Source organism: Aulonocara sp. 'chitande type north' Nkhata Bay, linkage group LG6 (genome assembly GCF_057382095.1).
Source record: "Aulonocara sp. 'chitande type north' Nkhata Bay isolate Kocher_YH1m ecotype deep benthic linkage group LG6, A_spYH_male_GT1.1, whole genome shotgun sequence".
In the NCBI taxonomy this organism is placed as follows: Eukaryota; Metazoa; Chordata; class Actinopteri; order Cichliformes; family Cichlidae; genus Aulonocara; species Aulonocara sp. 'chitande type north' Nkhata Bay.
Window position 1 is genome coordinate 22,852,174 of NC_141349.1, and position 25,867 is coordinate 22,878,040.

The 25,867-nt window shown below is 39.1% G+C and overlaps 1 protein-coding gene across 2 annotated transcripts; it reads left to right on the top strand.

Moving 5' to 3' along the window:
- The first annotated feature begins 390 nt into the window (after positions 1 to 390).
- On the top strand, positions 391 to 24,481 carry suclg1 (succinate-CoA ligase GDP/ADP-forming subunit alph). Of its 2 annotated transcripts, none has more exons than XM_086295699.1 (9): positions 391 to 546; positions 2,399 to 2,499; positions 5,662 to 5,778; positions 6,015 to 6,227; positions 6,636 to 6,693; positions 8,973 to 9,056; positions 11,415 to 11,566; positions 15,770 to 15,958; positions 23,805 to 24,481. In XM_086295699.1, the coding sequence occupies exons 1-9, from the start codon at positions 513 to 515 to the stop codon at positions 23,829 to 23,831; spliced, it is 975 nt and encodes a 324-aa protein (XP_086151825.1). In that variant the 5' UTR covers positions 391 to 512; the 3' UTR covers positions 23,832 to 24,481. The 2 variants fall into 2 exon arrangements, with proteins under 2 accessions (XP_086151825.1, XP_086151824.1); XM_086295698.1 differs by lacking the exon at positions 391 to 546 and adding an exon at positions 1,022 to 1,282.
- The last annotated feature ends 1,386 nt before the right edge of the window (positions 24,482 to 25,867 follow it).

Sequence of the window (25,867 nt, forward strand, 5' to 3'; positions counted from 1 at the left end):
GCCCTATTTTCAAGCTCCTAAGACTGCCAGGACCTTGGTGAACTAGAACCCTTTCAAATTACTGCTGTTCCAAGGTCAAGAAACAAACATCTTAAACACAATATACAATATTTATTTCTGGCTCAGGGTCCTGTAAAGTGACATTCAGCGGCATTATCCACATCAACATGATCTATGCGCCCTCTAGTGCCATTATGGCACTGGTGCTGTCTTTCAAGTACTGTGTCAGAACTTCATTACCCATAGTTCATTGTGGGTTCAAGTATCCTACTTTTCGCCTGTTTTTTTTTTTAACCCCGGCGTTTGTGTAGCAACTGTCAAGCTCACCGCTTACTAAAAATAAATAATAGTAATTTATTTGAGTTAATACTGACAATTATAAATTCAGTGCAAATTAACGACTTGTTATAGTGCTTTTCTTTAAAACTCTCGATTCCACCGGGATATTTATGGTCAACTAAGATCCCTGTGAGAGGTCCTCAGTCTCCAGTGTCATTGGTGAATGACCGAAGATGTCTCACAGCAGATTGTTTGCTAGGCTGCTTTGTAAGTATTGTAGCAAACAATAGTTTAGTCATACAAATTGTTTGACAGTTTGCTTTCGGTATCGCACGTATACTTACCGTCTGTGTGCTCTACATTAGCTTTGCAGGCACGTATAGTTTTGCACCGGCTAGCAAGGCTCCTGTGGGTTGGCTGTCAGGGGGCTTACACGTTAGTTAGCCACGTTAGCCTGGAGACCGTAGAGGAATGCAGGGAAAACTCACTGACAGTTAGCAGGACCTTAGATTTTATTTAGCGTAAGGCTAACTTTAAGCACCTACCAGCCTGCTTCCGTACAAGTGTTAATTGTTGATCGTTGATCTTTGACCTTGCATGTCTTGTGAACTACAACGGCTGTGTGTGACAGCAGGTTCATCAGCCCATGTTATCGAGCAGTAACTGAAAGCAGCTAAATGAACTTTTTGAGGCAGTTTATTTGCATGTTACTTTCTGACAGTTAAAAAAATGTAAAAATAAGTTTGCGTTAGATTTTAGAGGGCGACATAACTTTAATTTAGTACGCCTTTCTTGAGACTTTAGCTAAGATGAACTTTGCTTATCTCACTGATAAATTGTGTCTTGTTGGGAGGTTTGAAAGCGGGCCAAAGTTCAGTTAGTCAGGCTGCTGGTTAATATTAGCCCAGTCACAAACACGCGTTAGGGCTGAACTGAAAAAGAAAAACAGGAATGATTTTGGGGCATTTGGGCTACAGGACAGTGTGTTCGGCAAAAGAAGCCTGTGAGTTTATTTGTTTTAGCCTGTAGAGATCGCGGTGTCATATTATTTATTTTGGCAGTGTCCTCTTAGTAAATAGGCTGCACCTTTATTTTTGAATAGTAGCTTCACAAAGTGAGTAAGAGGGAAGAAAGGATCACCACAAGACAAGCTCGAGTCTCACATGACATTGAAGGGACTGCAAGAACTGAAATAATAATTGTTATTAGTCAGACAGATGCAGTTTTAATATAATTAATATTTGTATAGAAAACGCATTTCGAACTGTGTGTACGCACAATGAGAAAATACATTGTTCTTTTTCTTGCAGTTGGATGTGAATTGTAAAATATGAAACACCTAGCTACCCATTTGCTGCTTGGAGACTGATGAGCTTTAATTTATATTAATGTCGTCAATGTCACTATCAGTTCTTCTTATATTTGATTCTTTATTGATTTCCATGGTAATTTTCTGCTGTGAGGGGAGTTTAACTACATAGTCTTTTGACATTAATGCAGTAGTATAGTAGTAAAAGTGTCTCATAGCCATGTTGTGAGTAGTGCAGCATATTTCTCATTTTACCTGTTAGGTGAGATTATGTAATACCTACAGTCTTTGTCTTATCAGATGCCTCGCAGCATGCATAAACCTTGATTAAAGTTCTTCAACTGAGTCGTGACCTGCAGCTGCTGGACACATTGTTACACCAAACACTAACTAACTTGTAATGCCTCCGTAGGTTAACTAAAATTATCATAAAACTGAACAGAAGTCTTAAAAATTGAGTGGGGTTTTTTTTGGTAACATTTTCTGTAAAACATATCTCTGTAAGTCTTAAAAGAAAGTTTTAAATGTTGCTCAGCAACTTTGAAGGATAGTTGGAGGGTAAAAGATTGTTGCCAAAAACAGTGTGGAGCTTAGGTTTCTCCTGAAAGGTAAATATTTGATTAAACACTTTGCTGTCCACTGTGAGAAGAGTGGTTTAGGATCGGTTCAGATTTGAGAGAAACTGCAGTTTACTTGTTGCAAAACATGTCTCCTTTGAACAAAACAGGTTTAATGTGTAGTCTTGCCTCTATGTTAAGTTCTCACAAATAACAAAAAAACTCTGTTGTTCCCTTTTCCCCCGTCCATTAGTGCAGCACAGTGGAGTCAGACACTGCTACACAGGCACAAGAAAGAACCTGTACATCGACAAGAACACGAAGGTCATCTGCCAAGGTTTCACGGGGAAGCAGGTTTGGACTGAAAACCTCTCGTTGTTTTTGCTTCACATCAGTTTAAGTTACTGCAATCTTGTTGTGAAATCTCAGGTTTTCCTTACTGCACACACAATTCCTCATTTTTGTATGTCAAAGACTTTCTGTATGAGTAAGATTACCAGAAGGACATTTTAAAAGTGCATCTCCATCAGCTGTAAAAATCTCATTCTTTATTTCTGCCTAAATTCAGTTTTGTTTTAATGGCACAAGTTATGTCAGTGTAGTTCAAGTTAATTTTATGTTTACAGCCTAATAAGTCTGTTGTGTCTTAGAGATTTGTCTCAGACCTTTTAGCATTAAAACCTTGGCTAAGATGAAGAAAAGCTCCTGCATTGTCCCAAGGAGAGCAGAATCCTTTATTACTCCTTAACAACCCAAACATAGTCCTTACTCTATTCTCTCAGGGCACATACTCATGTCAAAACAGAGAATCATAATTTCACTAACAATTTGAAAGTTGTTTAAAAGGTTTAAAATGGAATCAAATACTGTACTGTGCAAAAGCCTTGGTCTGCTGGTCATTTTGTTTTGTTTTGTTGGGAAAACGGAAAGTAAGTGCAGAGCTTTATTAAAACATGTGCAAACATTCAGGGAATAATCAGGAATAGTTCTCCAGGCTTCTCGAAGGTTATTCAAAGCTGTTTTGAATGACCTTCTGATGTTAACTGCTTTTTGTTCTGTTCTTAATAGAGTTAAGGTCCAGACTCTGAGGATTTTCCTGTGTTCATAAGTCCAACACTTATGAATTGTTGGCAAGATTTCCAACACCACTGGCTGAAATGCAGCCCCAAACCATGACACAGCCTGCACCTGCCTTAAACCAAAAATTTCACACGTGGATTCATCACTCCATAGGACTCTTTTACATTTGACTTTCAATCCAATTCTTGTGTACCTGTGGGACATGACTTCCAGCGAGTCTATTTCTGATGAGGCATCAGTGATCAGTTGAGGATCAGCTGAAGGGCTGGTGCATGTCTTTCCTGGATTTTTTACATCCAGACTTTCGGATACTCTTCATATGCTGTAGAGCTTTAAGCTTTGCCATCACTACAATTTAAAACAGTTTTTTAAAAACCTTTTTTTTCAATGCTATGTAAACACAACGCTGGTTTGTCCCTTGAGCTTTGTTCATAGGTCAGTGTCAAGAACTGGGCTATAAATGAGTGAAAAAACATTCAGTGTCCAAAGAACAGCTTTGAAAGACCTTCAAAAAGCTCAGAGAAGTATTGTTCAAGAGCACCTTAAAAATACAAGAAAGCCTGGCTCCTTTGAAGTAAAGTACAAAGAAATAAGGGGTGGCTCAAGGCTTTGCGGCACTGTAATAATTTAAATAGTTAAAGTTAGCAAAATGTAAAAGTGTTTGGTAAAAAGTCCCTGATGCTAAGTTTGTGTAAATGCTGGAACACTTGATACTGCTGTGATTCTGCTGTTTGCTGTGGATTTTGTGGATTTGTTTCAGCCTTATAAATCAAGTTTGATCCTTTAATTTTTCCAGCTTATTCTTAAATAGAAAATAATTTTCATTTTTAATTTGACTTGTCTCCCCCCCTCCCCCCTCCCCCCAACAACTACCCTTTATCATGGTTTTAACCAAGCTTAACTCTGCTTGGCAGATTGTTGAGCCTTTGATTCATTTATTATTTTTTCCGTGCATGAAAAACCTTATGTGATTTGCTTTGAAAAGTGGCAGTGAAGGAGAATTACAATCTTCTTGGCAAGTGTGTTCAACAAGCCAGAAACGTGGACTTCACAGATTTATATTCCCCCCGCCCCGCGTCCTTCCTCACATTTCATTTTTCATCTTCCATTTTCTCTTCAACATAATAAAAGGTTGTTAAATATAGTTCTAGTGAACACTCTGGGTAATTAGAAAAGGATGAGAAATGAAGCAAGTGCTATTGAGTGCACATTGCCGTGTCTTCCTGGCTTGATAAGCAAGTCATTTTTCAAAATTATTGTACCAACATTTGCGATAATAATGACCGGCAAAAACAGCAAAGTTAGCAGGGTGAAGAACTATATTACAAATGGGCGGGAAAATGCTGATTCATAGCTTCTAATTCCTCTTAATAGGCTGGTTATAATTTTTACATTAAGGTCATTTATTTGCGCTTGTAGTTACGGTCTGTGCTGCTCCATCTACATTGTTTCAGCCTCTCGAGTGATAATTAACTGACTGCACGCAGATAGGATTCGTTCAGCAGAAAATCAGTTCGGTCTGAATTCATGAGCTCATTTTCTGCGAAGGTGCAACTGAGGTTCAGTTAAATTATTCTTTCACAGATCTACAAAATGCATTGTGATCCCTTAGTGTTACTGCGGCTGTATCCTGTTCATTGAAGTAAGTCTTAAAGCATGTGTACGGCACATATATTGTTTGCCAGTTGCTTTCAGCTCTTTATTGAAACTGTAGTTTGATCATGTGAAATATTCTAAATGTTCTGTTTACGTGTAGGCGTGGAAGTTAAGTGTCTTACTAAAGTTACAGCATTCACAGACTGTTATAAACAGCCCATTTGTGTTTGCAGATCAAGTATTAGTGCATCATAATGTGTATACTCTTGAGATTTAACTATGCTTAACCCGATGCTTGAGCTAGGATGTCTGAGATTATCATATTTTACGCGTTTCTATGGGCAGGGTTGAAGCAAAGTGGTGAATCGCTTTCCTGCGTGTCTAGAATAAAATGCACAAACCTTGGCAGTGCAGCACGACATGTTCTCCGTGGCCCACATGGAAGTGACAGTGTGTGAAATATTTTGTAAACTAACTTTCTTGGGAGATATTTCACACTCTGCGCTGGCGACTATCCAACGCTGCTTTTGATTTGTTTTTCAAATGTTCTGCTAGGAGATTAAACTTAGCTTACATCATTACTTATTTGTCAAGATCATTTAGATTCCTTCTCATTGAATATATTTACCGGTGCCTTCACCCCCTGCTAGAATCCAGCCTAGTTTCTGTATTTATCCTTTTTCTCAGCAGCACCGGTGATTAATCTTGGATGGCATCATATTTCCTACTTCCACTCTGTCTGCAATGATATCTCAATGTTGGTGCAGTAGAAGTGGCTGTACCCATTTCATTACACATGTGTACACAAACTGATTGCGCTCTCTTCCTCTTCACTTGTAGGGGACGTTTCACAGTCAGCAGTCTCTCGACTATGGCTCCCAGTTAGTTGGAGGAGTTTCCCCTGGCAAGGGTGGCAAGACCCACCTTGGCCTGCCAGTTTTTAACTCTGTGAAGGAGGTGTGTGTGACTCCTTGTCTAATTGTGTTGTAATTGTGCTTATTGCTGTTGTAATTCTTTTTTAAAAACAAGAACTAAAATATGTAGTTTGTATTCTTCCTACTGTGATCCTTTGCAGATGGATTTTTGTAACGTAACATTAGGTGGCACTGTTTCATAACTTGAGAATGTCCCTTTTTTTTTTTTTTTTTTTTTTTTTTTGATGCAATGCCAATGCCTTTTATTCTTTGCTTCAGGCAAAGCAGGGCACAGGGGCAGACGCCTCTGTGATTTATGTACCTCCTCCATTCGCGGCAGCAGCCATCATTGAGGCCATTGACGCAGAGATACCTCTGGTGGTGTGCATCACTGAGGGCATCCCCCAGCAGGACATGGTTAAAGTCAAACATAAGCTTCTGCGCCAGAGCGCTACTCGCCTCATAGGCCCAAACTGCCCAGGAGTCATTAATGTAAGTGCATACATAAATACACAGCGGAGGACAAATATACTTACTTCTATTTCCTTTTTTTTTTTTTGTGAGTGGGGGTGGCTGAGAGGGTTGAAAGCCCAAATTCCTTCTCATGGACTCCCTGAGATTTAATGCATTAATAATAACAGTGATTTTTTTCCTTTTTAATATCATGGGAGTTTATCCAGTAGATAAAATGGAGAAAATGACAAATGACTGTCTTTTTAAAAATTGTTATTTATTATATTATTATTACTTATTGTTATAGAAGAAAGAGTTTAAAAACAGGTTTTTAAATTGTAAAAAATTACAATGAAGTAATAATGAACTGCAAATGTGAACTGCAAAAAACAATGTGTTTTGTTTTAGATATACACTGAAATATGTGGGTTTTATTTGTTTTCTCAGCCTGGGGAATGTAAGATTGGCATCATGCCAGGCCACATTCACAAGAAAGGAAGAATCGGTGAGTGGTGATGTGTCTAAGGTCACACAGGCAAAAGCTTTAAACATTAAGCATAATTGAATATAACTTTAAAATGCCAAAAGTTAATGTATTTAAGAATGTGTGAAATCTAGAGAGCTTACATGGTGTTGTATGCCCTCACTGGCTACTTTAAATGGGCACACCTTGCCAGTATCAGGTTGGACTCCCTTTCAACTTCAGAACCTTCTTAATTCTTCATGGCACAAATTTAACAAGATGCTAGAAACATTTCTTAGAGATTCGACTGCTGTAACAGAAGTCAAGACTTCTCAGACCAGTCAACCTTTTTTCCCCAGTCTTCTGTGGTCCAGTGCAAATTGTCACCACAGTTTCCTTTTTTCTGTTCATGAGTGGTATCTGCTGCTGCTGTAGCCCTTTTGCTTCAACGTTTGAAGAGTTGTGTAAGAGATACTCTTCTGCATACCTTGGTTGTAACGAGTGGTAATTTGAGTTACTGTTGCCTTCCTATTAACCTAAGGCAGTCTGGCCATTCTCCTCTGACATCAACAAGGCATTTTCACCTGGAGACCTGCCTGTCATTGGATATTCTCTCTTTTTTACACCATTCTTTGTAAGCCCTAAAGATGGGAATCCCAGCAGATCAACAGCTTTTTTTTTTTTTTTTTTTTTTTTTTTAATACTCAGGTCAGTACATCAGGCTATTTAAAAACCATGGATCGCTCAGATACTTAAAATCACCTTTCTTTTCTCATTCTAATGACTGAGTTGCTGCCGTGTGATTGGCTCACTAGATATTTGTGCTAACCAGTGTTGGTCAAGTTACTTGAAAAAAGTAATCAGTAACTAATTACTGATTACTTCCCCCAAAAAGTAATCACATTACTTTACTGATTACTTATTTTAAAAAGTAATTAATTACTTAGTTACTTAGTTAGTTTTTAAAAACACGATTTACAACCTGAAGAGGTGATAAAGCAATAGATCTTTCAGCCCAATTCTACTTTTTCTGCATAATCCATCATACAAAATGTAATCAAATGGAAAAGTCTCTTTTTTTTTTACTTGTTTTATTAGTTTTAATCTTTTAACTTTATGCATCAAGCAAAAATGTAATTATCTGCAACATTCTCTGACTTGAATAAATTAGTTTAACATTTAAACCTATTTTCTGCACATTCCAGCACATAAAATAAAATATTTTTTGTGTTTACACTCACTCTTTCAAACAGATGCAAGTAAAACACAGCAGAAAATAAATAAAGTCAAAGACTAGCGGTCCTGTTGCTCTATTTTCACCTGTAAAGCAGGACTGGGGGTAGGCGGAGGTTTACCCTGGTGCAGGTGTGCTGCGGTCAGTTGATGAATCCGCGAGTTTCTCTGTGAGTTTCCCATTACGTCGTTGCGCACTCGGTGCTTGCTTGGAAGTTTAGGGGGTTTTTTCGCTGTAAAAAGTTTTCTTCCTACGCACAACGGACACTAATGTTTTTGTCACTTTTTATGGAATCAAACTCAAAGTAAGGTCAGTACTTCCACGCTTTAAACGCTGCACGCTCATACTCTCTCCCGCACTCGATATATGATCCATTGTTGATCTGCACACAGCTGTTGTCACGAACGTCGCACTCGCTTACGTCACTGTCATGAGACATTCTCGCAAAAAAATCATGGTTGCAGTAACGCAGCGTTCCTATGGGAAAGTAACGGTAATCTAATTACTGATTTTGCAATAGTAATCCCTTACTTTACTCGTTACTGTAATCTGATTACTTTTTTCAAGTAACGCGTTATTGCCCATCTCTGGTGCTAACTAGTAGTTGAACAGGGACACTCAATAAAGGGGTCAAAATTCAAAATGAATAACACTCACCTGTTGGTTCAGGCTTCTCCAACCACAGTCATTAAATGGCTGAAGAAAAACACGCTGCCTTTCTTTCCAGGTTGAAATTTTTTTCCTTTTTTTTTATTTTTAAACACAGCACTATTTAGATCTTACATCGAGCTCCTGCTGTTGACAGCTTGACGTGCAGCATGTGCTCCCGGCTAGTGAACCTTTACAGGAAGTCTGTTATATATGTAGTAAATCGCCTGCCATTTATTATTATATTTTTATTTTTTTACCGCAGCATAGAGGGAGCAGCTGTTATGATGGTGATCCGTTTTGTATTTTATGTCTTGGTGAAAAGATGTTGACAAAAAAATGGCAGCTGCATTTTATTTTATTATATCACCTTTGACCAATATTTCTTTTAATGATGTTTAACTGTAAGCAAAGAAACCTAAGAAGTTCTTTCTTTCAGGCATTGTTTCTAGATCGGGTACCCTGACATATGAAGCTGTGCATCAAACTACGCAAGTAGGCCTGGGCCAGTCACTCTGTGTTGGTAAGCTACCAATGACTTTTGGCATATTAAGTTTAAATTGAACACGCAGTGCTGTTGAATGCATTTTTATATCTGTGCAACATAAAACAAGCTTTTAACTGCTCGAAGTAGATGCCAGGGAGATTTTGTAGGCATGAACAGAGAGAATTTTATATTAGTATGTGCTGCATTTGGTTTGAAGACATGCTGGTCACTTATTACCAAGCACTCAACATCACAGCCTTATATTTAATTTAAACCTCACTGTGAATGTTGGCAGGACCTTAGACGTGATAAGATATTAGACTTTCATCTTTAATAATTACTCCAGAGATTAAATTTAAAAAAAAAAAGAATATTTTACAGGACTCTGTAGAAATAGGAAGGTGAACTTGGAAGATCACCTTGCTCTAAAACTCATCAGATGCTAATACATTTCAGCAAATAGCTCAGACGTTTTCTAATAAAAAGGCACTTTTCTGATCAGTGCTCAGAATATTCCTCTCAGATCTGAGCATTAAAGGTGCTGCTATCTTTGAAGAGCCCTATTGAGATCGGACAGATCCATTGAGTGGCTCAGATGGATATAGAAACTTACTTTCAAAAGTCTTTGTCCTGAAAATCTTAAGGATAGTGTTTTTCATCTCACTCGCTCATCTATAGCCGTACATAAAATGTGATTGTGTACCATATATCTTAAATATATCCTTTTTTCTCTTAAATTCATGCTTCTTTTGTTTTTTTTAGGTACATCTCAAAAAAGACAATACTAGCTTTTACACATTCTGTAAAATAATGGCACATTTATTACAAATGTAGCTGGTAAATAAAAGCAGATAAAGGATTGCAGGTAATATCATATTTTCTGCATATCTCACATGTTTATGTGGGACTTTCCATTAACCCACCCATCTGTTTATTACCCTACTTTCTCTACAGTGTCTCATAGCCTTGTTTTAATAATTCATTGATTTACAGCATGGATTAACAACACATGCTGCTTGATAGCACAACCTGTGACATTTTCCCAAACTCTGTTTCCCGCTGTTTAAAAACCCAGTGTATTCATTCGTCAATTTTGTATCGCTCCCTATTGTTATTCACAGTATGAGCATCAGCATGTTTGCTTTCTAGGAGGCAGCTCAGAATATCTGTTTAGATTTTATTAGAACATCTTGACATTCAGTAACGACACAATCACATCCAGCTCTGTTACATCTTGGCAAAACATCAAAAGATTAACTGTTTTACAAAAACAAATTCTTTTGGCCAACTTGTGTGCCACCAGAAAATCCATATCAAAGAGCTACTTGGACTCTGGAATTAAATGAAAAACAACTTGGCTTCATCATTATTTAGACATTTTAATTATGGAGTGTCCTCTAGCCAGACTTCATAAAGCTAGTGCCGCAACAGTATTAAATATTGTAGAGTTCATTAAACGGAGTTTATTGGTGGGTCTGCTCGTGACTTCTGAAGTTTGAGTATGACCTAGGGGCTACAACAAATTACAGTTAATGCAATATTTAATATCACTGTCATCTTTGTTGCTGTTAATGTGGGTGCGCTTTGATTAGTATGCATGTAATTTTTTTTTCTTGGTGTTGCCAGGTTTTCTAATGGTGCGAATATAAATTAAGAAGACATTGAGTCTGTGGAGATTTGTCTTGTGGATATTTGCCCATGCTTTTGTAGATCCTGATGGAAAGTATTGTTAAAAATGATTATTGCACCCTTGTGGTTTTCAAAAGCTTTGTAATTTTTGTTTCCTGGATATGAAACAAAAGACATTAAAGTACCACGCAGAGATGCAGATGATTTGGGACAATTGAGGTAAAACTGAAAAATGATTGAGAATGTTTGGTTTTTTTGACTCTGTCCAGTTGAACTTTTTTTTTTCTCCCCTAACAAAATGTCTCAGAAATGACTCTGCAGTTAATTTTATAGAGCTGTACAGCGTTTCCAGCTCATTGCTTTAGCTCTCTGTCACTGGTCAGCACTGGCATTGCAAGTAGTAGGACATTTAAAGGATCTGTGTCCAATGTTTATTTGTTGTGCAGAGTCAATTTTGCCCTGCTGAAATGCTAAACTAGAGCTTAAAAGTCACTTGATATACAGTATATTGTACATCATTTGCTAATCAAGGCACTGCTCAATGAAAATGAGACCAGATTTACAGGGAAATTAAATCAGTTAATATTAATTGTTGTGTGAAACAGTCCGGGCAAAGCATCCCCAGATTATCTTGGTAGTGGTTATCGGATGTTGTTGACGTGAAGCTGGCTTCCAGCGGCTGCTTATTTGATGAAGCCTGAACAGCCATGTGATCCTCCTTCACAGGCATTATCATTATCAAGTGTTTGCTTTGTCTCCTGCAAGGTATTGGCGGGGATCCATTTAATGGCACAAACTTCATAGACTGTCTGGAGGTGTTCCTGCAGGATCCCAAGACGGAGGGCATTATTCTTATTGGAGAAATTGGAGGAAATGCAGAGGAGAATGCAGCAGAGTACCTGAAACAGCACAACTCTGTAAGGAAATGACACACTGGACACCCATAATCTCACTTCACTCTCCTGCTAATATCCCCTCACACAGCGCTTCACCTTAACACATATATCTGTTCTTATAAAAAATGTATCCTTTTCTGAATTAGCTCTCAGTTATGCCCTTTCAAAATATGTCAGCTCAAGTGAAGACTGGAAGCCATCATATGAGCTATGAGCGTGATCGTATCTTCAGGCTGGCTTTCTTACTTCTCTGTGTCAGTGTGATTTGTGTGATCAAGATAAGCTGACAGATGGGATGAAGGTATGATTCACAGGACATGTTCTGAAATCAGCAGTGCTGATGAACAGTGAACCTTTTGTGAGACCACATATGATAAAGAGTCGGGTGAGGATTGACTTGTGTATCCCAGTGGCTGTGAACTTGTATATATTTAAAAAATAATTTTTTGTTCGGGGTCTGAATACTTTTAGCCTGTTAATTTTTCCGTGTGCATGTGTTTGCTTCTGTGTCCACGTGCGCGCTTATGGTGCTCTCGAGCTAAGAAATGAATTTGATTTGCCCTCAGCTTCTCTAATGCATGCAAATCTCCTCCTGGCGTCTCAGGAGAATAACTTCTCACACTCTACAAATAAAGTACAAACACCCGCCACCCAATCACCCAGAGTGTTGACAGGAAGGGACAGTTCAAATGAAACACATGCAAGAAAAAGCCCAGCAGAGCGTGGGAGTAAGCTGCAGATCTCATGTTGAAAGTTAGTTGTGTAGAACATCGTACATAAAATGGCATTCTTTAACTGTAATAGTTGAAAAAGGGTAGAAGGATATCTGAAGACATTGTTTTTACTTTAACTCAACTTTTCTAGATTTGGATACATTCAAATTCAAGTCACTGATGCACTGCCAGCGGTGTGCTCCCATAAGTGAAAATGGCAGTGTCTGGAATAAGCAGTAGGCTACCTTAAAATAAAATGTTAATACACGTAAGTATGTTTTGCTTCTGTCAGTATCTTCTTGGTTTTAATCGCAGGGTGGAAAACTCCAAAACCTGGTCCAGTAAACTTTCAGTTTGATTTGAAACTTGGATTTATCTAAAATAAGGTCTAAGGTGAGTGGAGGGAAAAAGAACATATCAAATATTATTGTTTAGTGTCAAGCACATTATAAAACAGGCAATGTGCGTCATCAGGGTAGCGTAGGTGTGATTTGATTAAATTTGATTGACAGCAGTGATATAAGCGATCAACCCACCTTATGTCTTGTTCCAAACGAAATCCCACATTTAAGCATTAATCTTACACATCTCTCTAATGGTCATTGTTTGATATTCTGGTATTTGGTTTGATCTCCTCTGATAGATTTGTGATTTTTCAAAAAGGCTCTTATTTTTATTAATCTTATTTTGGATTTGAACACAGAGCTGGCATAGTCTTTGGATTTCCATCTTTTAGTATCAACGGTGCCTTGCCATCACCTTCTACCAGCAGCTGTAGATATGCTCACTACCAGACCAACATGTCGTCACATAAACTATCAACTTCTGTGTAATTCAACAAACGCTCAAAGATTAAAACGATATGGCCGTCCCTAGAGCGCAGCACATGTAGCAGACTTCATAAATCATGGAGGTCATTCTTGTTTCTGTTTGTTTTTTTACAGTATAAATCGATCAGTTTTTTTTTTTTTTTTTTTTTTTATTTGCTAAAATTTCGACACACCAGCACCACCACAAATCTACTATTCTCTGGTCTTTTAGCGTGGTTACATCATCCACTCTCTTTTTATATAACCAGACCTCCGAACTGATTCGACATCTTTCAAAAACAGGTTCATACTCCATAATAACTGGGTTTTATTGAAGGGATGCGTTTTATTTTTAGCAAATTATTATTTTTCCCAGCTGAGCCTTGGCTGAACCTGGCACAACACAGCCAGTACAGGAAAGATTAAAATATCTCATGTGAAATAAACAGTTTTGTGCTGAGCTTTTTCAGTATGTATTCACAGAGGGCCACATTACTCATTTCAAGACGTTAAACCCAAAACTGTTTCTTAAATGCCCCGTTTCGCATTAGCTTGACAAATTGTGCCACATTGGACACGTTGTGTATTCAATGCCCATTGAAATTAAAGGTTGAGTGTCATGATTGATTTATGTTATGCAACATTTAATAAATTGATCTCCTGACGTGCGAACGACATATTAGACCAAAAGGGGAGAAAGTATTGATTTCAGTATCCATCAGTGTTACAGCTGAGTTACTGCACACTATTTTGTCTACCGCTGCTTTAATTCAGTGAAATGCAAGAAAACAAACTCATACTTCCCACTAGGTTCTGCTGTCAGATTTTATGATGTAGGGCATATGTCAGCATTAAGCCTTCATTGGTGTTGATGCCCTCTATTGCCAAGTAAAAAGTGGTTTTATAACATCACCTGTATCAGCGGTTTATCAATACAAGAGTCTCACAGGCTTTCTAACAGAAAAAGGCTTTCCCCGCCATATTAAAATTTGGGTCATGCATGCCAAATACGTCATAGTATTTGGCGCCTCGACTACTGTGGTGGGTATGTATAAATAAAATGTCCTCACCCCATCTCCACTGACCTTTTAAATAAACATTTTATTCTGTGAGGAAAAAAAAAAAACCCTGAAAATGAAGGAAGGCTGTAGTTTGGATGAAGTCTGAAGTTGAAGCGCTGGCACATGTTATTTACACCCCGCCCTCATCATGTTGGTGAGGCCACCTGCGTGTCCCAGTTTTACTTTTAAGCTTATGAAAACAATTCCTCAATTTAGAGCAGGGTATTTTGTGTTTATAGAACAAAGGCGTTTTCCAGTCATGTTGGCACAGAGGAGGTGTTAGAACGTTATATTATGCGATTGGTCTCATAATTAAGGTAATAAATCTGTACAGCTAACAGTGGAAGACAAAAGACGGGTAAAGGGATATTGTAATATGACACCCTTCCCTGTATGAGTTGTTACTTGGAGCCCGGGGAAGCAGGGATTAATGGAGTAATTAAACCTCTTGCGTTTGAGTTAGATTTAAGACTTGATCCACACGAGGTTGGTTTGTTTATTTAGAACGTGATTTGACTCCTGAATACTGAATGGGCTGTTTGTGCTAATTTGTTTTTATGCATACATTTTCGATGCATAGAGCAGATGCTTCCAACATATTTAGAGCACTTTAAAATGATGTTCCCTCCCTATTTTCATTTCCCTGTTAACTATTCAAGTGTTAATGCCTCATTAGTGGTGCATTTCTGAGCCAAGGTCCTCAGCATTTCCCCGGCTGGTATATGTCCTGTGAGTCTTAATTATCAGAAGTCATCTCTAGTATATATTAGTAGCTGCCATTTTGTTCCTGCCAGTGTCAGGTTTGAATCTGAAGCTGAAATGGCAGTTTGAAGTGGGTGTCTTTGAAGGACCTCACTATATTGCTGTAAAGGCTGTAAAGCATGCTACATTCACCCTCTGAAAGCAGCTCACCGGATGAGCCACAGCCTCTGTTGAAAGCACAGGACTAAGGCTGCGTGCGTGCACTTGTTTGTTTGTGCGCTAGTTTAAATTTGTGCATGCGCACACGCACCAAGCAGTCCTCTGCAATTATGTTGTTATTCCTAAGTATGAAATATTAGCTGCTGTATTAGCGCGCGCGCGCACACACACACACACACACACACACACACACACACACACACACACACACACACAGTCCCCCTTGCTAGTTGTGTTATTGGTGAAGATGAAATATTAGCTCTCTTCACCTTGGAAATGATCTTAACTGTTGAATGTATCATCCATCAGTGAGAAAGCAGTATAGATGGGTGCTGAGCTAATCAGTGCCTACATGACTAATTACCATTTTAGAAATGAGATGATATGAAACGGCGGGAGCCTGAACCCCTATCTGGTCATACACCAACCCATGCAATTAAATGGCTTGATTGACCCTTTTGTTTTAATATTGCAGACTGAGACAGAGATGGCAGGTTAGACAAGCCTGTTATCATGGGATTCTCTAATAGGAGGACAAGGGGTGTTTCATTTCTAATGAATGAATGAATAAAATGCAGGTGCAGAAAGAGGATTCAACTTTTCTCTTCTTGTGCTTTCTGATGCTATTTGCATCTGACACTTTCTCTTGAGCAGTTTCCCCTTTTCTGTGCATCTTCACCCCATTTTTATGTTCCGATTTTCCTTTTCCTCCTTTTCCAGGGTGATAATTCAAAGCCTGTGGTATCCTTCATCGCTGGTCTAACTGCTCCTCCTGGCCGTAGAATGGGCCATGCTGGTGCCATCATCGCTGGCGGAAAGGGTGGAGCCAAAGAGAAGATTGCAGCCCTCCAGTCAGCTGGAGTTGTAGTCAGCATGTCCCCTGCTCAGTTGGGCAGCACTATGTTCAAGGTGAGTCACTTGGACCAGTAAATATTCAAAGGCTCAAAGATTAGTAATCATGAACAGTGATGGAAAGTACGGCTCCAATGTGTCAGTGGTTGATAACTGTCAGAAATGACTGCAGGCAACTTTAGATCAGTTGAGAACAGCAAGCTTTTTAGCTAGCAGTGCCATAAATAACAAATGCCCAGGTGGGTGTATTTGCATGGTTTTGTCATGGTGAAATTAAGCTTGATCCAGAGCTGGTATTTGTTAGAGTAACCCAATTTTGTCGCCTAAAATCAGTCTTGCTGAAAATGAAAGGTGAAATTACATTGTCATGTTTTTGTGGTTGTAGTCTTTAAGAAGTTAGTTTAACAGTGTTGTCTCTAAGTTGCAATAAAGGGCAAAAACCACATCAATAGTTTGCCCGTGCGCGCGCGCGCACACACACACACACACACACACACACACACCTTCCAAACACGTATACACACATTATATATACAAACATTTCAAACCGAATTCTCTTGACTGTCTGGAGTTTTCTCTTTATCTATATCTCTATTTTTTAAATTGATCATGAATCCACATTTTAAACATTTTTCTACTGTTCTGTGTTTGCAAACTAGTTGGTTAATGAGAGTCTGTTTTAGAGAAAAAGCCATAGTTATTCTTTCTTTCTTTCTTTCTTTTTTTAGAAAAAAATTATCTGTCCGCATCTATTATCATTATCAGTATTATTCAGATTAAAAACTTTAAATGAAATGTATGATGAGTTCATAAATTAGAATCAGAATCAGAATCAGAATACTTTATTGATCCCTGGGGGAAATTATTTTTTGTTACAGTGCTCCATTTTAAACCAACATTAAGACAAGACAGACAATACGCTAACTAAGAATAGTACAATATATACATATATATACATACATACATACATAAGTCACTTATAAATAAATATTTGGAAAAGAAACATGTGTAGTTGTAGCAGCAAACAGTGTGTTAAGTGGATGTGTTGTACAGGGAGATGGCCACAGGCAGGAATGATTTCCTGTGTCGTTCAGTGGTGCTTTTCGGTAATCTCAGTCTCTCACTGAACGAGCTCCTGTGACTGACCAACATGTCATGGAGTGGGTGGGAGGTGTTATCCAACATTGTCTTTATCTTGGACAGAATCCGCCTCTCCGACACCACCTTGAGGGAGTCCAGCTCCATCCCCACAACATTGCTGGCCTTACGGATCAGTTTATTAAGTCTGTTGGCATCTGCGACCCTCAGCCTGCTCCCCCAGCATGCAACAGCATAGAGGATCGCACTGGCCACCACAGACTCATAGAAAATCCTCAGCATTTTCTGGCAGATGTTGAAGGACCTCAGTTGCCTCAAAAAATAGAGACGACTCTGGCCCTTCCTGTAAAGTGCTGTGGTGTTTTTAGCCCAGTCCAGTTTATTGTCAATGTGTACTCCAAGGTATTTATAGTCCTCCACAATGTCAACACTGACCCCCTGGATTGAAACAGGGGTCAAGTGTTTCCTGGTCTTCCTGAAGTCCACGATCAGTTCCTTGGTCTTTGCCACGTTGAGCTGCAGATGATTCTGCTCACACCACGTGACAAAGGAGTCGACCACAGCCCGGTACTCTGTCTCATCATCCCTGCTGATGCATCCAACCACCGCAGAGTCATCAGAAAACTTCTGAAGATGGCAGGTCTCTGTGCAGTGGCTGAAGTCTGTGGTGTAGAGGGTGAAGAGGAAGGGGGAGAGGACAGTCCCCTGTGGTGCCCCTGTGTTGCTAATCACCTTGTCAGACACACACTGTGGGAGACGTACATATTGTGGTCTTCCTGTCAGGTAATCAACAATCCAGGACACCAGAGAAGCATCCACCTGCATCGCTGCTAACTTATCACCCAGGAGGGTCGGCCTGATGGTGTTGAAAGCACTGGAAAAGTCAAAAAACATGACCCTCACAGTGCTCGCCGGCTGGTCCAGATGGGTGTAGACATGATTGAGCAGGTAGATGATGGCGTCCTCTGTTCCGAGACGAGGCTGATAAGCGAACTGAAGGGGATCCAGATGTGGTCTTACTATGGGTCGCAGCTGGTCCAGGATGAGCCTTTCCAGGGTCTTCATGATGTGGGAGGTCAGTGCCACGGGCCTGTAATCCTGGGGGCCACTGGGACGAGGCGTCTTTGGTACAGGGACGAGGCATGATGTCTTCCACATCACCGGGACCCTCTGCAGACTCAGACTCAGCATAAACAGTTTATGAAAGACTCCACACAGCTGGGGGGCACAGGCCTTGAGGACAAGGGGACTCACTCCGTCTGGTCCAGCAGACTTGCCTGAGTGAAGTCTCCTCATTTGCATCTCAACCTGGTATTGAGTGAAGGTGATGGGTGGGGGAGGGGTGTCAGGAATCTCACAGGAGGCAACATGTGAAGAGAGAGGCTGGCACAGTGGTGTGGCTCTGGATTCCAGGCTGACTGCAGGTGAGGTTGTGGGGGTGGGAGCAGACACTGTGGTGTCGAATCTATTGAAAAACAGATTCAACTCGTCGGCTCTATTCTCACCTCCCTCAGCTCCCCTGCTGTTGGTTGGCCTGAATTGGCCTGAAAAATTATGATTCAGTGCTATATATTAAACTGCTAAACCATTGATCAACAAGTTCTGCTTCATCCACCTACAGCAGTAAAATGCTCAGGGAGTCCAGTGACGTACATTAACTTTTGCAAAAGGTTTATTTTGTGTAAGGAGCACATTTTTCTTTTTTCTTTTTTTTTTTTTTTTTTTTAAACCTAAATTCAGTAAGATTCTTATAAGAAAAAAAAAAAACTAGGGCTGCCAACGTTAACGTGTTACGCCGTCATCGGGATTAAAATTTTTGGAGCGCATCTGGACCGCAGAACGGACAAACTTTGAATAAACTGCCCAAAATGCGTTGGCAGAGACATTCAGAGTCATTCTACGCTCCAGATGGGTTGATTGCGTTAAAATTTTTAATCTCGTTAATTGTGATGATGGCGTTTACCCGTTAGTGTTGACAGCCCTGAAAAAGAAAAAAAAAAGTCTCTATAGTAAGGGATATAATTTTGATCCCTCCTGAATTTTTAAGTTTGGTCACATAAAGAAATTCTTATTGTTATAGCTTTGTTTTAATGGAGGGAGACAGAAAATCACTGCAAAATTATTTTTAATTAATTTTGCTTGTCATTGATTGAAATAAGTATTTGATGTGACTTAGTAGTTGGTGGAGAAACCCTTGTTGGAAAGCACAGTGGTAAGATGCTTTCTAAGGTGATCACCAGGTTTGCAAGATTACAGGAGGGATTTTGGTTCACCCCTCTTTACTGACACTCTCTAAATGATACTTGGCAGCTTGAATCTTCACAGTATTTCAATAGGACTGAGGTCTGGAGACTGGATAGGTTCCTCCATGACTTTAATGTGCTTCTTTAGGCACTCCTTTGTTGGCGTCTTTGTTATATATGATTTGGGACATTGTCATACTGGAAAACCCACGACTAGGTATGTGTGTAATTAGTCGACTAGCTGACGTTTAATCTAATTGGTAAAATTGAATTGATGGCTTATGTCTGTAAACTGTCTTAAATGTTATGCAACAGTCTGTCACCAATGGCGCATTGTTGATGAGAAAGCCATCAATCTGTTAATCTAGCTTTCTCCGAAAGGTGGATGGTCTCTCCCTGAGCGATAGGGTGAAGAGTTCAGTGCTTTGCGAGGGGTTCAGAGTAGAACTGCTACTCCTCCACATCGAAGGGAGACGGCTGCTTCTTGGGTAAGGTTTTCCGGTCTGGGATATCCTACCGCGAGGAGGCCCTGGCTTAAACCAGTAGTCTTCTGCAGTCTTTTGACAGCTCTTTGGTCTCACCTGTGGTGGTGGAAAGGTTGGAATAGAAGGAAGAGATTCTGTGAACAAGTGTGATTTCTAAACATACTGAATTGTGATCAGGGGTATCTGTAATTCATTGGCATGTGTCCCCATGAGGCACACAAACTGCAATCCGTTGCTTTGGGAATTCTGGCTGGGTTTTAAATACTTTACCTACATACTGTACATGCATACATATATACAAATCTATTTGAATTTCATTGAGTGAAAAATGCATTTTTTTTAGTTGTTCTCTCTCTATTAAAACAAAACAATTAGAGACTATTAATGTCATGGGCGAAGTTACAAATTCAGCAGGTGATCCAATAAATAATTAATCCCCCCCATGTGTCTGTGTGTGGATCAGAGCTGATTGATAGTTAAATTTAACAGTATCGCATGATATGAAAATACTTATTGCTGGAATATTTAGTCATTGGTGGGAACGGTGTTAAAAATGCTTCGCTTTAAACAGAAGCAAGCAGAATTCTTATTAATTTAACTATATCCCAAACAATTTATGTCACACTTATGTTTTTTCAGATACATGCAATTTAAAAATTAGGACAAGAAATGCATAGAAAGCAAAAAATTATGATATCTACCCCATGCATAAATATGTGGTTCATTGTTTAATGTAGAACTATAAAATATACTTGTTTGCATTTATTTTATTTTTAAAGTTTATGCAATGTATCAACTAATGAATAAACATATTTTAAGCATAATTACATGTAAGTGAAATTGTGATAATTCTTCTCTTTAGTTTGCAGACCAAAATATCTTGTGATCCTGCTCACTTGTATCTCTTATCACAGTTAATGTACTCATGTAAGGAGGTTTATTTAGTTATTTATCTCTTCTGAGTAGCAAAGGCTGAGATTGAACTTTTAATATGCTATAAAGAAAGGCAGAAGAGAAGGGCAGAAATTAATAAATGTGTGTTTACTGTGGCAGAGTTGCTGGCATTGCCTCTTTATTTCAGTTTATCTCTAGGGAAGAACTGTTAACAAGATGTATAAAAAGTGAAAGCATGTATTACACCCATTCATCATCTTATACTTTCATTACCACTGCTGGCACAACTGCACGCAGATATAGATTTACATGACTTTCTTTCCCAAAGTTTAATTCATAATCATTGCGTGTAATGATGAAAAACGTGCTGCGTGGTTGCTCATATTGCTGCACGTTGTGTTCATACATCTCTGTTAATCTCATTGACCGCCTTAATCGGAGTAATAACATGTAAGAGAAGAAAGTAGAAATAATGCTATCTCCGCAGGCAGGAACAACAACCGGGGAATTACTGTGTCAGCTGACCTGCATGAACCTGAACATCAGGAGTCCAAACGTGCATCTGCAGAAATCTATACATGCGTCATCAAATGCAATCAGATGTTATAACAGTATTTTGTGAGCTCGAGAAAACTTTGACATTTCAGAAGGGCCAAGGTTTCAGTAAAATCTCTAATTCCAAGTGTTAATAATAATTTAACCTCTTAAACATCTTAATGGAACATGACTGCTTTTTGTTCCCACTCCAATCCTTGCACCATGTTCATCATAAGAATAATCAAGTTCAGACTGAGAGCTCACTTGTAAGTAGGACACAGTATACTAATAGTGCCTCCTTCTGTCATTCTGTGTGTAGCCATTTGAAAATTTAGTAAAAGTAAAAAAAATAATATTAATAATAAAATGCAGCAGAATGAGGAATATTTATTCCTCGGGTGTAACTTTGGTCCTTTGTTGTCTAATGCATGTTAGACAGGAAAATGAAACTGAACAAGGTGTACATCTTCAGCATCAAGCTGCACTAACGCACTGAATCAGCGGCTTTTTTTCTATCAGACGGGGGGTAACAGGATGAAGATTAGACAACGACCAGTTCATGGCTCATTTTTAACTAGATATAAAGTCATAGCCTTAAAAGATTTAAAGCCTGAAGTTTTCTCTTTTTTCCTGATATTTATTGTGGAATATTTTATTCATCTTTACAATTTGTTTGCTGCACCTTCTTTCCCACAGATCTCAGGATTGTGATCATCCTTTTAGTGTTTGTGCCATTTTTATTGTTTCAGCAGTGCTAGGACACCCTTTTTATTTCTTATTCAAGTTAACTAAAAACATTTTCTTTGCATGTACTGTATGTTTTTGTTACAGTACAACTTCTAAACTGTTGAATCTCCAAATAACATTAAACGCCCAAATTAAGGGGGAAAAGAAAATCTTATGTGCACCCCACTACAAAAAAAATCTTCAACAGAGCTGCATGGATGTGGTTTTTATCATGCAGTATTAGTTATAAGCAAACAACCTTACAAATGTCATGAGATTCCTTTGTTGCTGAACTATGTGTGTGACATCCATTTCAAAACAATCTCTGCCCACTGCAGACCAGCAAGAAATGCAAAAAATACAATAAGCTCCTGTAGGTTTCCACGTCCCACACAAAGCCAAAAATTAGTAGTAACACACTCGCAATGATAAACAAAGGCAAAATTTAGTTGCGCTGGGTGCAAGGAGAAGAAATCAGTAAACCTATATTTATCTGAGAACAACTTAATTTATATGCAAAGGAAGAATAATTATGACCTTTTACTTGTTTACAAAATCACAGTATTATCTTATCCCGCTGATAAAGCTGCAAAGGTTTATGGAGACACAAAAATATCGAATCTGGATTTTGTTTTTGTAATATATTTAAAAGTTAAAGCAGGCGTGCTGACCATATTTACAATGCCTGCTTTCTTCATGTATCCGCGCCCAAGTGTCACAGCTGTCATTGCTCGCTTGTAAAGGTTTTGCTTTTCTTTCACATTACATGTTCGTCTGCTCTCCCCAGTTTCAATCCAGGCGTGTTCTCACCTGTCGCTTTTGAGTGGCAACCTCTACTTTGCTCATTTTTACTCCCCCTCTTGCTCTTGACTTGTCAACCATTAGACGCTGTCTCACAAAGAAGGCTTCTTTTTTTCTTCTTCCTTTTTTTTTTTTCTCCTCCCCCTCCCTCACAGACGGCTCTGCTTTCTTACCTTAGTGCTATGATTCCTACCTTTGAGTTAGTGTCTGTTGACACGGACCAACAAAGCATCTGTCTGCTTGTCACAAACACCCCCTCTTGTCTTTCTTGCCACTCTTTCCAACCCATTACCCTTTTTTTGTGTCCTCTAATTTTTTTTATTTTTTTTCCTTTTTTTTAGCCAAAAGCCTAACCTCCTCCCCTCTTCTAATTGTACCTCATCTGTAAAGCACAAACTTGGTGAACAAGATCATGGCTCCCCAATTCCCTCCTCCCACTCCATCTAATTGTTGCTTCAAAGAATGCGCTTGCGTTGGCTACCGAGCATTTTACATTATTCAAACACAAGCCTGTTTCCTCCTGAAGGTGGCAGTAGACCTTCAGGTATCCAGACGCCACAGAGGAATAGGCCAACATGTGCATGACTACTTGTGTGTTCTGTAGACCTGATAAATGACTTTTGCATTAAGTTACTTTCCTCCTGTGGAATGGAAAATTCTCTGGGAACGACGTATTCTATCATCCTATGATTTGTGTGATATTTCCCAAATTGAATATGTAAATAGCAACATCCTTTTTAATGGCTAACATAATGCTTTCTCATTTATAGTCACATGGTTGGACCGTGCTGATAAACAGAACAACCATAACCACGCATAAATCAGATTTTTGCAGATGGGTAGTCCCTATCAATCAGAGGAAGTGTGCTGTTTTAATGCTGGCAACTGGAACTTAGTGAGATGTGCGTGCTACATGATTTGCACTCTCCAGGAAAGAAAAAAAAAAAAACAGGCACTCCACAGCTCTAGCCGCCTTTGTTTTCCCCCTTCAACAGCAGATCTGATACATGGGATCAAAACAGAGCTGAGTGAATTCTGCATGAATAAATCATTCACGTCTGTCTCACTTCATGTCACGTTGTTTCTTTTCTTCTTCCTCTGTGTTGTCCATCTCTGCAGGAGTTTGAGAAGAGGAAGATGTTGTAAGTTGCGTAAGAAGGCAGCTGACCTCTTACCCCCTGCCTCGAAATTGAGATGAGCAGCCTGAGTCTGGAGGTGGATATGCCCCTACAGTGTCTGTAAACCCCGATTATTTCAACTACGATACGCACACGAAGTGTTTATATTGTAATTTCTGCCATGAACTCATACCTTGCACATAAATGGAAAGAATAAAACAGTGTTTTACTGGTATCCTAAAGAAACCATTGTACACTATGAAAAGCTTTATGGATGTTTTCCTTCTCCACACAATGTCGGCAGCTTACGGATCGACGCCACAGTGATCTGTTTCGTTCTGTTCTGCTGTTCCTGCTCTATGATGGATTTCATCACTAATTTCACTGGTTGCCCACCCGAATAACAAACATTTCTCATATCATTTTGTCAGCTGTGTCGCCTGTACTTTCACGTGGCATATGTAAGAAACAGATGTGGTCTCCTTGTAGAACGGCATTGCTGTCCCTAGATTTTTAGGCATCATTAAAGTAACTCGAGAAGTACAAATCATCACTTAAATGGGGATGCAGAAGGTGCAGGCAATGTGATATAGATACAGAAACAACTGCCAGGTGAGCATTTATGACAAAAGTGCTTCTCTTGCAATGTTAATAAATCCCACTTCTGAAAACGCCTCATTTGACTGCCATTGTAAAGTCACTGCATCTGGTTTCAGTTTTGACTCATTCTTAAGGAGAAACGATGATTAGGCCAATTGATTATTTCGTTCAGAGATTAGAAGTCAAATTTACCACATTCAGTCATAAAGTCGAACACTAGTATTGACTAGTATCAGCTTGTCAGTGCCAATCTTTGAGGGAGAGCAGGAATTTCTGAGATTACAAAATAGACTAAGCTTTTGTTTCACCTTCCATTTTTACTCAACCTCTCTTTGTTGGAGCGTGAACTGCTCTGAGGTTTGTCGAGAGTCAGTACCACAAATATGTCCCTTGAATAAATTGTGAGCAAAGTGTCCTTTAAGTTCTTTGAAGCGTCATTTATCCTCAAGTCACTATTGAATGAAAGGACGTGAAGAGAGTGGAAGTCGTAATGTCACGTCTATCCAGGGATGGACTCCACGAGTATCTGCAACTCAATGCAGTATCTAATGTAGCATTTCCTTTGTCAGTATTGAAAAATGAAGCCTGTCCTTGCGCTTGACTTTAAGACAACACAACACCCATAATCGTTAATCTAAAACCTTCAACAGATTTCTCTTCTCTCCGTTAGTTCGTGGGCACGACTCTTGCGTCGTGACATTTATCCACTGAACATCCAGAGGTTATGAGGAAAATTGTTGAGTGGAGGCATCTAAGCTGAAAAATATTAAATAAGTAAATAAAATGAACACTTAGCCAAGTGCACTGTGTGACATACTAATGAGGAACTTCAGTTCAGTGGTTGGATTTTTAGTTATTAGCATAACAAATTTCATTTGGGTTGTGTAATAGGTTTTCTTACCTCTGGAACAAAACGTAAAACTTTCATAATGCATGATTATTTTTGAGGCTGCCGTTTTTCCCAAGCTTTCTACAACAGTCGTGTGTGGTTTTTGAGTTTTATCGAGCCAAGGTAAAGTGAAGCTTTGCTCTGAATGCTAGTATTTTCTAAGACTGTATATTTGAGCAACATACAGCTTGTGTGAGCATTCACAGAAAACTTTCAGGTTTTTCTCTGATCAACACAAAGTCAACTTCCACAAAAAGTTGCAGGTTAAACCGACACCTCATTACTGAACACAAGGTGAGTGTGGAGCGGGTGAGAGAAAATGAAAGGGGAAAATAAGGTTACAGTTGGTTTTGTGCCCACAGAATCTATTTAAATTAACTCACTGGGAACAAAAGTGTGTAATGAAGCATATAAAGCCCTACACTGGACATCTTTACAGCCTATTCTTATCTGCTCCACAGCAGTCAGCCAAGGCAGATTATTATGTGTAAACATTGTTAACAATTACTTTTTAATCTGCATTAGTGAATTAACATAATGACTGACAGTGGCACAGAAAGCTTATTTGTTTAGAG